The sequence below is a fragment of the Harpia harpyja genome, chromosome 2, assembly GCF_026419915.1.
Source record: "Harpia harpyja isolate bHarHar1 chromosome 2, bHarHar1 primary haplotype, whole genome shotgun sequence".
NCBI lineage: Eukaryota > Metazoa > Chordata > Aves > Accipitriformes > Accipitridae > Harpia > Harpia harpyja.
In genome coordinates, this window is record NC_068941.1 from 70,123,129 (window position 1) to 70,138,368 (window position 15,240).

General features: G+C 42.4%; 1 protein-coding gene across 6 annotated transcripts in view; it reads left to right on the forward strand.

Moving 5' to 3' along the window:
* The first annotated feature begins 2,319 nt into the window (after window positions 1-2,319).
* Window positions 2,320-15,240, forward strand: part of CCDC149 (coiled-coil domain containing 149) — a 52,196-nt gene continuing 39,275 nt past the window's right edge. For 2 of the 6 annotated variants that reach the window (XM_052780331.1, XM_052780334.1), the window contains exons 1-3: window positions 2,331-2,569; window positions 11,925-12,086; window positions 12,624-12,662. In XM_052780331.1, coding sequence (XP_052636291.1) covers window positions 2,498-2,569; window positions 11,925-12,086; window positions 12,624-12,662 — 273 coding nt within the window. In that variant the 5' untranslated portion in view covers window positions 2,331-2,497. Of the gene's footprint in view, window positions 2,570-3,252; window positions 3,379-11,924; window positions 12,087-12,623; window positions 12,663-15,240 lie in introns of those variants that run through there. The other 4 variants (XM_052780336.1, XM_052780332.1, XM_052780333.1 and 1 more) reach the window with 4 other exon arrangements.

Sequence of the window (15,240 nt, forward strand, 5' to 3'; positions counted from 1 at the left end):
GAGAGAAATTCTGCAAAAGAGAAGCAGAACTGGGAAAAAGCTTCTGTTTGGTTCATCTACGGTAGCAGTTGTATAGCTTTAACTATTAACAATGCTATGAAAATGATGGAGTTTCTAATATCATTAACAATTCTTTTAATCAGTGGGTTTAAATTATGGTTCTTGTTCACTTAATTTGCATTATTTGCTATTTGCCTGTGCAAACAAGATGCTGTTTTCAGCAATGGTTTGCCAAGAAGCCTGCGAGGACATGCAGGATTGTGATGTATCACACACATGACAATGTAAACCACAGAAAAATATGAACAAAGAGGAAAGACAAATGTACCCTCTAGAGCACTAAAGTTACAGAATGCCTAGAGATGAGCAACAGCTAATTTAGGAGAAAATGGGCTATAATTTGGAGAAAATGTATAAGTTTGATTTGTAATTTGCAGGTAAAATGTATGAACTCTGTATTTATCAAACTAAAGTTCAATACTAAAGCTAGCTGGACTTTTTTTTTATATGGAGATAACTACAGGCATTTATTAAACTTGATAATCTTGCATTCAAAGAGAGCTCCTGCTGGGTTTAGATGAGGCCTGTTTCTTCCCATATAAGCTGTTAATTAAGCACCTGGAACAGAAATGTTGTCAGTGGCGAGGCTGAGGCATCACCTGCTTGAAGGGATGTGAAGTTGTCAAAGGAGGCACTCTCAGCCATTTTAGAGACCAGAAGGACGCTGTGCCTAGATGCCAATCTACAAACAAATCTGAACAGTGGGGAAATTGTAGTAAGGAATGAGGCACGCATATTTTATTGTGTTGTCTTGCTCTGTTTGTTGTGTTATTTAAAACAAAGAGTAATTGTGGGTTAAACTGCTTGAATACTCCATGCAATTACACTTGGACTCTGAGTGGAAATCGTTAAGTCTGGGGAGCACTCGCTATGTTAGGAGTACAACAAAGATTGCACATGGTGTGCCTCAAGGTAGACCTGGTCAATGCGGACATGCCGTGCAGCAGCTGTGGCCACAGGGCTGCGGAAGGTGAGGCTGAGCCATGGAGGTACCTGGAAGGGTGTGGAGTGCCGTGTGGCTAGTGTGTTTCGGTTTCAGTGCTGATGGAGGAGTCTGCACAAGCAGGGAGAAAAAGAAGCCAGACCAATTCCTGGGTCGTTACATTATTTACACTTTCGTGAACTGAGTGACAACAGAGATCTGTGCCCAAACTGGGCAGTGTAACAGTATCATGTTTTGAGAAGATGGCTTTCTACCTCTTTGTCCTCCTGCTGTGTCTTACTTTACACATACAATGTGAGTGTGTACCTAATTTGCAGGGTTTCCTTACAGACAAATAATATCTGTGGTCGATGACAAATTGGATATGAGCTGGCAACGTGCGCTTGCAGCCCAGAAAGCCAACTGTATCCTGGGCTGCATCAAAAGAAGCATGACCAGCAGGTCGAGGGAGGTGATTCTCCCCCTCTACTCCGCTCTGGTGAGACCCCACCTGGAGTACTGCATTCAGCTCTGGGGCCCCCAACATAAGAAGGACATGGACCTGTTGGAGCGAGTCCAGAGGAGGGCCACGAAGATGATCAGGGGGCTGGAACACCTCTCCTATGAGGACAGGCTGAGAGAGTTGGGGTTGTTCAGAAGAGAAGGCTCCGGGGAGACCTTATTGCAGCCTTTCAATATATAAAGGGCGCTTATAAGGAAGATGGAGGGAGACTTTTTACCAAGGCCTGTATTGACAGGACAAGGGGCAGCAGTTTCAAACTGGAAGAGGGTAGATTTAGCCTGGACTTACGGAAGAAATTTTTTACAATGAGGGTGGTGAGGCACTGGAATAGGTTGCCCAGAGAAGTTGTGGATGCCCCATCCCTGGCAGTGTTCGTGGCCAGGTTGGATGGGGCTTTGAGCAACCTGGTCTGGTGGAAGGTGTCCCTATCTGCTGCAAGGGGGTCGTACTAGATGACCTTTAAAGGTTCCCTCCAACCCAAACCATTCTATGATTTGGTATCAAAGCCTCTACTGCGGTGCCGTATCCCGATGCCTGTCCCCTCATCGGCCACTCTAAGGGTACGCCTGGCTGTTCAGTGCCTGGGATGGCAGCAGAGCCCTGCTGTTATTTAGGAGGAGGATGTGAGGAGAGGAGGGCCCTTCTCTGGGCAACGCATCTCAGACGCTTCTGCACGGCCCTGAGCGGGCGTCTGTGGTGCGACCCACGCTCTCCTCAGCAGACGAGCCCTCCTGCCCGGGCACCGCGGCCCTGCCCGACTCTGTCGGGGCACTTCGCCGTCTAGAGGCGGACCTGGGTCACGGCACCGCTCCGCGGGCAGGGCCGCGCTAGGCCGCGGGCGGTGAGGCGCCGCCGCAGGCCCGGCTCCGGCAGGCCCGTGCCCGGGACGCCGCTGGGCGGCCCCGGCCGGCCGGCCGGCAGGCAAGAGGCGGCCGCAGGCCCCGCCTCTCCCCGCAGGCTCCTCGGCGGAAGGCCGGGGCGGGCGCAGCCGCATGCCGCCGGGGCCCGCCGGAGCCATGAGCTCCCACCGCAGCGAGAGCGACTGGCAGGGGCTGGTGAGCGAGGTGAGGCGGCGGGGCGAGGGCAGCGCCAGGCACCTCCTGGGGCCGCCGGGGGGGGGGGGGAGAGGGGCGGACGGGCCGGCCCCGCCGCGGCGCCCGGCTGCCGCCCCGCCTCTTGGGGAGACTGCCGGGGCCAGAGCCGGCGGGAGGGCACCCGGGGCCCAGGGGGGCCCCGACCCCCGCGACTGGGGCGGCAGCAGGTGGAGCCGGCGCGGGGTGGGGGGGGCACACATCGAACTGCAGGCCGGCAAGGCTGAGCTGTACGGCCCCGTCTGCCCTGTGGCACAGCCCTGCCACGAACCGCCCTCACGCCGCCGGCCCCGAACCCCTGGGCGGCTGCCGAGTACCGGGGACGCGTGTTTGCGAACCTGTCGCGTGTATTAAATGCCGCGTGGCTGCCAGAAACGGGGCTTTTAGGCACTGAGCCTGCTCTTGGTTTGAGGTCGCCAGGGACTCACCTGTGGCGGTGGCCTGTGGGGCTGAGGCCTCGGGCCTGGCGCTGCTGCCCGCTGGGAGGGAGGTCCGGCAGCAGTGCGGCCCTGCCGCGGCAGCCAGCGCGGGTGACGGGCCTGCTCCCGGGGGTTCGCTCCTCGGGCGTACGCCCTGTGTTCTTACTTCACCCGAATCGCAAACGGAAGGGTTTCGAGACCCGTGGTGTCATTTATAAAATGGGAGAAAAGTCTGTGATAGCACAGTGGCCATGAGCTTCAACAGGTGGAGGATTTTCAGAATACAAGAGTAGGAAATTTTGTTATTTGCTACGTCCGCATCAGAAGATCCACAGCGTTTATGGGTACACATTTTCATGTAGGGTAAGTTACCAGACTCAAAACAACTTGAGGTCAATGTAATTTAAAGTAATAGCATCAAAGTCACGCCTGTTTAATAGGCAGAACCACGAAGTTTTGAAGTAGGTTGGCATGCTAATTTTTGCATTGCACTTTGTATCGCATTAATTTTGCATAACTATAAAAATAGTATATTCACGTTTACAGCTAGCAGACGAAACTTCTGTGCAAATGGCATGGGCCTAGATCAACCTGACTGAGACTACTGTCCTAGAGTACGATGCACATAAGTGAATTCCTCTGATTTCAGGAGGGCTTTGCCTCTGTTATATTATGTAGGCATGGCTTAAGGCCCTGACCTGTCAAAAAGACGCATGAGTTCAGGGTCCTGAACCTGTCACTTCTCCCCGTGATTTCAGCAGGAGTGTGTGTGTGGCCCAGATCTGTGCTAGTACAGTACATTCAGAATTGGAGTCTACCTATGCACAAAATAATCCAGAAAAAAGTGAAAAGTGTACTTTTAGTAGTATCCTGATTGTGCAGTGTTGCATCTGACATCTCATTTCCCAAATGGAGTTTTATTTGGGGGTGAGGGTGGTGTCACATAGCAGGGAAGGGTAAGAGAGAGAGACAATTCATGAGGTGTGTTCAAAGGAAAAGTCCCTGTTCTTGGCTTTAGAAAGTAATTTAGAATTACTTTGGAACTTTTTTACTTTTGCTATTATTTAACCTAAAAACTCAATCCTGAAATTGAAAACTTACTTCTGGTTTAGGGGCTTCTTGATTGTGGTGAAGTTTAATGACTGTGCTAAGCTACATTCTTGCAAATACTTAACCATACATCTAATTCCTTTTTATTCAGGAACAATTAGAGGCCTAGTGATTTATATTCCATTTTTCCTTCATTTCTCTCTGTTCCCACAGCAGGCTTACAGCCTGTTTTTCTGCATGAAGTCTGTAGCACATTCTGTCAGGGTATAGGATGCCCTCTTTTGCCTTCCTCTTCCTTTGGCTGTTGTGATTAACTTCGTGCAATTTACCCATCAACTCCAACATCCTAATGGGTCTGTGAGAAAGTGGCTCTAACTTCTGAAGTAACTTGCAATAAGTTTTTCCAGTTTATTGTATCCCACAGTGGTACAGAGCTTCTCCAGGCCTCTTAGCTTCAGTGTCTGCTAGGTAGTTTAAGTTTTGTTCCTTATGTGTTTTGTAAACATTTTGAAGTGCTTTCAAAATATAAGAAAACACAGGCAGGAAAAGACATGGTAGTTCTAAACAAACATTCTCACATTGCTGATGCTGGACAGTTAAATCATAGAATGGGGTTCAAAATCTTGGTATAAAAGACCAGAAGCTGGTGGGTTCAGATCCATGGTCACATTCTTTTTCATTTCCACGAGGTCAGTCCTCCAAATTTGAAAGCTAGGAGTAATTGAAATACTTGTCAAAGCAACTGTAGTATTTTTAAAAGTCTGGTATTGCAGGTGTTGAGAAAAGTGGTAGGATGTATTTTTGGGCCTTGTACACTTGTACACACATCTGTATATTTTTGTTGTTTGGCTTTTCATTCTTCATTAGATAAAAAGGATGCTTGGGGTTTTTTGTGTGTTCCAGTCTTTTTCTGTATTTACTCTTTTTTTTTTCCTTTCGACTTTTGTTCCATTTCAGTGCCTTTTGCTCTGTATCCTTTCATGTATCTTTCTCTGCTTTTATTATGCTCATCACCAACTGGTTGCTTGTTCTTTTGCCTCCGTGTTTATGTATTTTTTCACTTACTCTACAGCCACATGCATTTCAGGTCTAGTGTGCACTTGGTACTCTAAACAATCTTTGCACCACATGTACCTTGAACATTCTTTAAACTAACCCTGAATAGGATGACGTAGGAAGGAACACTGGGACAAAGCCAACTTAGCAAATACTGAAGGGGTAGAAAGAGTCATTATTTCCGTTGATAATCTCACAAACGGAATGCAAAAGAACAAGCTTCAGGAATGAGAATCCACGTAAATTTTGCTCATTCTTTAGCTGAGTTCAAGTACTGATGGTAGACAAATATATATAAAGTACTCTGTTGGGTTACCACATGATTTTTGCTTGGAGTCTGGGCTTTTGTCTAACATTTGCCTCACTGAATGACCCATGTTTAGGATATTTAAAAGCCTGTGTAGAGCTGTAGGATGAAGACCTGGTCAATAACTGCTTGTTTGACACAAATGAAACTGAGCCGTAGCAAGAACTTTCTTGCTGGCTGGACTGAGATGGTGGCCTAAGTCCTCTGGAAACAAGTGATCTTCATAAATCTCAAAATACTATCCCAAGAGTACAGCCCATTCCTTTGAACACGCCTTTGAATGTTTCTTATTTAAAAAAAAAAAACCAAACCAATCCTTGGTGCAAACAAAGTACCTTTCCCATCTGGAAGAGGTTGAAAAGAGGAAAGTGTGAAAGTTATTAGTTGCTTTGAGTGCACTGCTAGAAAGCAGTCATGGAAAGGTGGTTATACTGTACTCTTCACTGAAGAGAACAGAATTCTTGAAAATAATTTTGGTCACCAATATCTTGGTTGCAGAGTTCTGTTTGTTTGGTTTTAAGTGTTTTCAAATGTCCATACTTACTCCTTAGCCTGACAGCCATGTTTATAGATATGCTAAGCTGTTTACTTACACAAACTCATGTGAGTCAACTCCTTAGTGGCTTAGTTTTCCTGTCTCTATAAGGGACATGGAACATAACTAAATTCCATGAATATGAATGAAAGACACCATATATGAACTTTGTTTGAGGGTAGTTGGGGGCTTCATTTTGAAAGGTTGTAGAAGCTTCCAACTCTGTGTGTTCTGCTGTGGAGAAGGGTGTGATTTCAGTTTTTGCCTGAATTCCATGTAAACTGTCTTGGAATCATTTGATCTAAGGATAATGACAGAATCAGTGATGGAGAAAGGAGTAGGTGGTAGCATGATCTTGGGTTGGTGGGATGAGTTGAACAGAACTGGGAGATCATGTGCAGTAGGGAAAACACACTTCTACATGATCTGCAAGACCATGTCTGTCCTTGCTTTAGAGAGCTGACTTCTACAAGTGTGGTCCCCTTTCTGCTGAGGTGGGCAAGTGTGCTTCTATTCGCTTCATTGAGAGTTGGCACTAGTCCTAATTTAATATTGCTTGGACAACATGTACTTTTGGCGGTGTTTTCCACTGGAAGCAAGAAAGGTTTCCTAGGAAACGCGTAAGACTAGAGTGGTTGTCCTCTGTCCTTTCTGCTAGCTTCTCCCTCGGATTTGCCAACTTCTAGAATTAAATCCAGTGGTAAAGTGCTTCTCTTTTCCTTGTCACCTCCCACACATCAGAGCATTTACTGTATGCTATTTACAGCTACTCATATGTGACTGTGGCTCCTAAAATTAGTTTGAAGAAATTTAGTCTTCATTTAATTTGTCATTCTCGAGAGGCTATTTCTTGATTATTAACTGTGTGTGGTCTTCGGCACCACAGAGGGAAGTGGTATGCTTCTGCTCTTGCACTCCCTTGCCTAGTAATTGCCAACTTAAAACTTGGAGAAAGAGTTTTGGGGAATTATTTATCAAAGGCGCAACTACTGAGCAGTAGTTCTAGCTGAAATAGCTAAATGTTCCAGACATGAATTCTGAATGAGTGAGAAACCTAACCTGCATGTAATTGGCAGAGCATACCTTTCCCATTGGTTGCACAATTTTTTTTATGTGGACAAGAGAGAAGAGGAAGGAAACTTAGTGAGATTTTCACGTTTATAATATCTCTCTAACTTTCTGTCACACTGCCTTTTCAAACAGAGAGTGAAATGTAATTCACCAAACTTATATGAGGGGACACAACAGGCTTTGGAGCCACTAATTTCAGAGCTTTTCTAAACACGGGCAAATGCCAGTGACTGTAGGGAAGAACAAAGCAGAGTGGATGTTCTGAGGTCCCTAGGTGATTGGGTTGGCATCATAACGGCTTTGTCATTTGGGAAAGGAAGTGGAAAGACTAGAAGAGCTGACACTGTGACTTACTGCTCTCCAAAGTTCTCGGGAGCTATGGGAGAGCTGCTATGGGGACCTGCCTGCTGGGCTTTCAGGCAACAAAACAAGTGTTTGCTTCTCATGTTTCCATGTTCCAGGTTGGACTAAGACACCCACAGGGATGTTGAGGAACAAACACGGAGAAATTAATAATGTAATCCGATGCACAGCATAGAAAACTTTTAAGGGCTGGGCCACATTGCAAAATAGTGTTATTTTGACTAATCATATCAAATGATGGTCATTCCTAAAAGACCAGTGAAGATGATGTGGTGTAATATGTGGTGTTCTGGGGAGCTGCTTATGTCACTTATATCATCAGTGAATGATACCAGCCTGCTTTGTGTTTCAGCAGTCAGGAGGTAGCTAGTGAAGCAAGCGTTAGGCAGCAGGAAAAGCAGAACTGATGTTGTGGGATAAAACCAAGGACACTGCATTGTCTCAGGTTTTATCAGAGATGAGGACATGAAATGAGATGGCAGGCAAATAGCCAGTAATTGTGTATTTCTCTGAGTTTGAGTGCTTGACTCTTTCAGATAAGTTGAACAGTTTAATTTGAAGTCAAGGGGAGCAACATTACTGAAACACAGTCAACAAACACCCTGAATAGTGACATTGCAATGCATTTTGGGACTCTTCAGTTTGTCATTTCCACAACAAAATTGCCTCTGAGAGTACAGTGAGGAGAAATTGGATAAAACTTCAGGCAGTTCAATAGCAGTTGGATCTCTTGCCCAAAGGATAGTGAGTAGAGTTCATGGTCTCTCTGAGAGCATGGTGGACAATAGGTTTTCAGGCCCACGTACGATGTGGTGGCCCATCGGCATTTAGGAGGACACTAAGTCCTGGAGTGTTGAGAGAACACAGAATGTGATCCACAGTGATTCCAAAGCACAGTTTGGAGATAGTATCTCTGCTTTTACCCTCAGAAAATTAGATCTTTTCCTTCTTGGCACTAATTCCCATTAAATACCCAAGTATAGGCCAGTAATTAGCTCCAATTTAAAAGAAATTATTTTGTGATATGAATTCGATGTGTTTGTTGGTTTAAAAAAAGAAAGTCTAAAACCTTGACAGTGTCCCAGGTTCATCAGATTATTAGACCATGTCTACGGTGTCGTTAATGAGATCTATCCAGATTTGTCACTAAAAATAGCAATGGACAAATAGTAAGTGTTCAATGTAGAGGGTCACCTTGGAGCAGTTACACTCTCCTGTAATGTCAGTCTCTTTTTACTCAATTTTACTAAAGTAGTTATCTGGCTGTAAAGCAGTTCAGGCAGTAATGTAGGATGTCATATATATTCCTTTAATTATTATGATCTTCCTTGTAGCAATTATAATTTGCTTTATTGCAGATAACAGTGAATTGGTAGATAAAAGTCACTAGACAGATATGAAGAGTTGTACGTTGTAGCTTTTAAATTGAAAGTATAGCAGCTGGTTCTTGGTTAACTTTGTTTTTTAAACTCAAAAGATTATTTTGGAACATCAATTAAAAAGAAACAAAAGACAATAAGAATATTTTGTAGTAACTATAGTGCATAACTTCACTTGTTTGTCTCGCTGATAGACTGTGTGTGAGACATGGGCTTTCCTTCAGTTGCAGAGGAAGAAATCTCTATATGAATGCCAGAAGCATCTATTGAATGCTTTTTCTCAGACTATATGAGAAAATTTTCCTTATTGCTTGCATTGCTCTAAAAAGACTGTTAAACTCCTATGTTCCTTTGACAGCATACCAATTTTGCTGCACTCATTTGTCCATATATGGGAAATTGTTGGTGAGATTCAGTTGTTTCCCTCAGTAGAATCATTTCTGGTGTACAGTTGTTAGGTCAGTTTATGGCCGTTATTAGTACTTTTTTTTTTTTAACATTCAGAAGCATATATATTGAATAACCTCTTTGAGGTCTGTCTTTGTATAATTTGTTTTTCCTTCAAAAATGGTAATGCGAATTGGAAACATAGCTCCTTTGGATAATCAAAATCCACAAAAAATGCTGTGGCTTTATTGTTTCTTGTACCATAAGCCCATGGAAACAAATTACTGTATATTATTACTATTTTTATCCCATTTATTTGGGAAAGTCAATATATGCAAAAGGCAAAAATGGCCTCAAAAAGTCTTCTAGGTGGTCATTTTTATAGTGAAATCCAAACAGTACATTGATGAGAGATGCCAACCCCTTCCTTCTGTATGGCACATCATCAGTATATAATTCATCAAGTTAAAATACACTTTAAACAAGGAGGAGATCATTATTCCTTCTCATTTAGACCCTGAACACAACAGTCCCCACAATCTGTTTATGGTTCATTATCCTCAACCTAATAGATAATGGAGAATTCCCTTGCCCCCACCAGTGCTGCTGTGAAAGGTGAAGCCTTCTTTTATGCTTTGAGTGTGTCCTTTGTGGAGAGCTGTGACTCATGGCAGAAGTGTGTTTAGCGCTAGGTCTGCATTTCCTGCCTGATCAAGTGTTATTTTTTTATAGTCTTATCCACATGCTCCAGTTAGCTTCCGACCCTTTCGTACACTGTTTCGTATACCAGCACTCATGGCAAGGCTGGGAGGCACCCGCTGGTGGTGTGGGTGTCCTAAGGCACAATGTTTAGCTTTGCTCCCCTCCCGCCGTGTACTTTGTGTAGGCTGTTCGGCTCCACATAGGCGTTGGCTGGATGGGCCAGATCCGTCCTTCCTGGTGGTTAAAGGAACAGGACAGGCTACTTGGTTCAGGGATTTGGGCTGTTGGGTTTTTTTAAAGTGATTGCGAGGTTTGCTTTTACTCATTTTTATTCGCATTCCTGTATCAGATTGTTAGTATTTAAAAACAATTTAGTGAAGGCATATTTTAGAATTGACTAAGACTTGAGATGAAACTGGAAAAAAAGGAGAGAGATTGTGAGAGGCATATATTTCACTGTAAGGGAAGGAATTATTTTATCAAGTTTGAAGCAGTTTACCATGTCGCTATAATCACTTGCTGACAATATTAAAGTTTAGCTTCTGATACCTTTCAGTGCTTTATCAGGGGACTTGACATTTGTGTAAGGTATCAGTAAGGACATAAGTACATAGGTACGCTTGCCTTTGTTGATGCCAAGGCATCATAATCCAGAAAATTTATGGCAGGATTTCAACTTCAGTATTGCCAGAAATAAAATTAATCCAAGGTGGAAGTGTCCTTTTTGAGAGTTCAAATCCTTCTCGGAATTGCTTTTCTCATTCCCTTCCTGCTTTTTTGCAACTAAGCGTTTACCATTTCTGGAAAACGTTAGCCATACTAATATACCAAACTTACTTTTCCCTTACTCATTGACTTGAAATTAAGGTTAACAAAGTCAATTCCAAGCAAGTAGTACATACAAGTAATGATTTTTGTCCCAAAGAACAGCACTGACTTGAACAGTATGGAAGTGCTGATGCTCTTGCTTTGTGCAGGAGCCCATAATGACAAAGTATTCTTGTCAGAGTATATAATGAAACTATAAATTGTTTTCATGACTGCTGTGATACTTGGTCTCTTGCAGAGCACATTCAGAAAGTATTTAGTGCCATGTCTTATGTGAGTAATATCAGAAATAGAAATATATGCTTTAGCATGAGGAGTGTCAAGTGATGGTTGAGAAGAATCTGCTGATTGAAAAAAGTTGCCTGAAACTTCTGATAGGTAACATTCAACCACTGCAGGAAAGGATGACATACATGTTACTCTCTCTTCCTCTCAGTGGGGAAAGGCAATGAAGCAGAACAGCTAAGATTTGCAAGTTCTGCTTTGCTTTGTGCATGAGCCCTACACGTAAGAGGCGGTGGCTGGAGGGGAAGGCTCACCTCTGCCTTCCCTCCCCATTCGGGTGTTTGCAATATTCCTGCATTATTTCCCATTCTTTTGACTCAACAAGCATGTGCATATAGTATCAGAGCTGAATTAGTTTCTTTTACCTGTGCCGATAGGGTATCACACTGTAATTGTTTCAGACTCAAGGTAAATTTTGGTTGCCACTCACGCTACCCCTTCTGCTCTAATGTGGTCCTGTTTCACTGTCCAGGTGGGAGGCTAAGCCCAGAGGACATTGCTGGTAGCAGGGAGGAGGAGGAGGAGGGAAGGGGGAATGAGGTGGGAAATGCTGGTTGCTAACTGAGAGCTGGGTATTGTGGACGCAAGTAGAAAAGGGAGTTTGCAAAGGCTTCTTCCTTCCAGCAGCCTTCCCAGGGCTGCCAGTCAAATTGTGAGGTTCCTCATACTATTGCATATGAGGAAAAAGAGGAGAAGCTTGAATTGCTGATTTTTTCTAACTCATGGTGGTCAGGTGAGCGTGCGGCCTTACAAATGGATTTCAGGCTTCTGATACAACAGATTTCTTTCCTGTCATTGTTATTAATAAGTTAAGACGACTTGTGGCAGACTTTGATCTCATGCAGTCCTCCTCCATCTTTTTGGAGAAAAACTTCAGCCTCTTGAATCCAGTACTGGCTGTGGTAGAAACGGCTTGTTACAATTACGTTTTTTTTCTCTTCTGCAGTATCTGGTGTGCAAAAGGAAGCTCGAAAGTAAAAAGGAGGCATTGCTAATCCTTTCGAAAGAGCTGGACACCTGTCAACAAGAAAGAGACCAGTACAAGCTTATGGCCAACCAGTTGCGGGAACGACACCAGTCTCTGAAAAAGAAGTATCGGGAGCTGATTGTAGGTTGTTCTTTATGAATACTGTATAACTGGGGGACAAGGGTGAACCTCAAAAAAACTGGAAAGAAGTCCATAATGACTGCTGTAAAAATGTTTAGGTACTTGTTTACAGTAGTCCTGCAGTTGTACAGCCGTGATCATATTATTACTCATTTGTTCTGCATTGATGAGGTAGTGCCTGTTATATAAGACACAGAAAGACAGTGCGTGCTCAGAGGAAATTAGTTTCAGTCATAATTCCATTTAAAAACTGACTGCGGTATTATTATTCCACAGCAACTTAATGTACCGTTATGAAAAATAATGCAACATAAATTTGTAATGACCTGCTGTTCTAGAAATGTAAACAAATCTTCAGCCATAGACAATTTTTTGAGTTGAAATTAATATTACTGGTATTAATCAAGATGCAGTATTTTAGAAACAATTTTGATAACATTTATTTAAAATACATGTTTCAAAATTTGATCCACGAAGTTAATATAGTTGCTGGCTTCAGAAATAAGTTGCCAGTAAAATACTTCCATTTTTTTGTAGGATGGGGATCCATCCCTTCCGCCTGAAAAGAGGAAACAGGTAGGATTTATTTTTCAGTTGACATTATTTATCTGCTACAGAAGTACTTTGCAAAAGTGTGAATATATTAACTAAGAAATCTGGTAAGAAGCAAGCATTTCTGTCTGTTGAAAAGCTCAGTCTTTAAACTGTGGCTTCTTGTGCTTTTGTTTAAACATGTTTCACTCTGAGATATCTGAACTATCATTAATTAGAATATATGGCTGTTGCTTTTATGTTCACCTGAGACTGAAATTGGTCAGTGTATGGAGACTTGAGATTGTTCTCCTTGTTGTTTATCCTTCTTGTATTGAGTCCTAAAATGGTTTTGTGACAGGACTTCTCATACTTAAAAGCAATCTGGGAATGCATTGTCTGTGTTCCATAATTGTTAATTTATTGTTGCGAGTACTGTTTTCCATTAGGTACTCTCCCAGGTCGCTTGGGCTCTATGAGTTATAAATGGTAAGAACAATGGTAATTGCATTTTATGGTTCCCCTGAAAAACTTTTTGCCTGCTCGCTTTTTTTTTGTTCCCAGAGATCTACGTAGTGTGTCCCTGTTGTGGAGTGTTGGTTGTCACATCTTAGAATTATCTTAATTTTTAGAGAAAAATGGCACCCAAAACACAATGTGTGAGCAGGGAGAGGAGGACAACCCAAAAGAACAAAAATTGTTACTGTAATTGCTAGTCCTGAAAGTCTTTTAACCATGTTTAAAACATGGTTATTGCATTCTCTTAATGGATCAGAAGTTTTACTCATCATCCTTTCCCTGGAAGTTTGCATGTAGTTCTTGCTATTTTCTTAAAATTTTAGGGGTTTAGGGTTTTAGTTGTTTTAAACTAAACTTTCAGAGGCAATATAATTACTCCTTCAGGCACTTAAACAAATAGCTGCCAAGAAGTCAGTGGCTCAGTGTAGAATCATTTCAGGTCCTCATTATTTAGCATAATTTATTTGAAATTCTGTTATTTCAACAGAGTTCCAATAAAAGTTTATGGCCAGGTATATGTTAGTGCATTCTGACTACTGAAATTGGAGCTCAAGGATATACAATTAAAAGAAAAAAAACCAATGCAGTGTATGGGTCATTACAGAGATAAGTAGGAAGGGAGATTTGCCATCCCATGGATGGTGTTCTAATTGATCTTCCATCTTTCAAAACAAATAAATCTGACACTTGTTTCTAAAAAAACTAGCAAAATTTAGTCTAAATTCAGAAGCTGCGATTATATTAAGTTTGGCAAATCTTACCCTAGTAAGTGGCTGGAAAGCCCTTTAATAATCTAGCTAGGAGTCTTTTTTTCTGAGGAAGTTATGTATTCGTGCTAGGTAACAGTGAAAGAAAGAAAATCTTGTTCTCAAATGGGGTCATTTATAGGTCTCCCCCAAGGACAATATATACTTTAGGTTGTACAGTAATAGGCTGTTAGTGTACTTCCTGAATTTTCATTTTCCTGAGAAGTGTGTCTGTAGCATACAGGGTGGATAATCTGGAGTAATTAGGGCAACCTTTCTGAAGAAGAGTATAGTTTTGCTTTGAGAAATGCATTAAGAATAATAGAATAAAATTATGAATATTTTCCCATTATTATTGTATGTACATTTCTTAGCATTTTCTCATCTAAGAAAGGGCAAACTTCTCTGTGCTCTCCTGCACTTTTCCCTTTCTCTTTTTGCCTGGAAGCCTGCTCAGAGAAGTTTGTGACTTCAGTCACATCAGGGACCCTGATCCTATAATGAATTTTGTGTGACACAAAAGTGCATGCTGTTCTCATGGTCAGAAATGAGATGAAAGCATGATGTGTTGAACAACTTGCTATCTGTTACGTTTCTTTACCGCAACTGAGAAATTATTGTTGAAATCACAATCTAGAATCTTAAATGTAATAGGTGGGTTGGGATTGCTACTTTCTTCTCCTTCATCTCTTCATTTTTCACCTTTATTATCAATTACGCTTTGTGACTTCTTAAAATCGTGTGTTTTCCACACTGTGCCTTCTCTCCCTGTTCTTCAACACAGAATTTTCATGTTTTGTTTGGAAGTATCATGTAACCAGGTAATTTCTATCAGCAAGCAGTTAATTCAGAATGTGTTTTTGTAAAATTGGTGTTACTTAAAGGTATCTTAACATGCAGTGGTCTGCAGGATTTTCCCTCTCAAGGCTGCGTGTGTAGTGGTACACATCTCTAACATAATCCAAAGATTGGTTCATGTGTATCACCTGCCAACCAACAAAAGCAGGAAATGAGAAACTGTGCTACTGAAATCTCTTTTCCTGCAGTAGGTGTTTTACCATTAGTCTTGTTATCGCAGCCTGTGAGCTGTCAGTGCTTTCCTGGCCCCTCTTACCAAACATTCACAATTAAATGGTGCAGTTGAAGGTAGTTTTATAATGTCTTGTGGTGTCAGGTGTACGGTAATTTTTGGATAAGTCATGGAGGGGTGAAGTGTTTCAGGAGGATAGGAATAATGAAGAGTTGATTTTGATGTTAAAATTCACCAGAGATGGTAATCAATAGACACTCCCCATTTTGAAAGGCATTTTAAAATGTTGCTTTGTCTACAGAGCCTCTGTTGTGCATCCTATATGAAT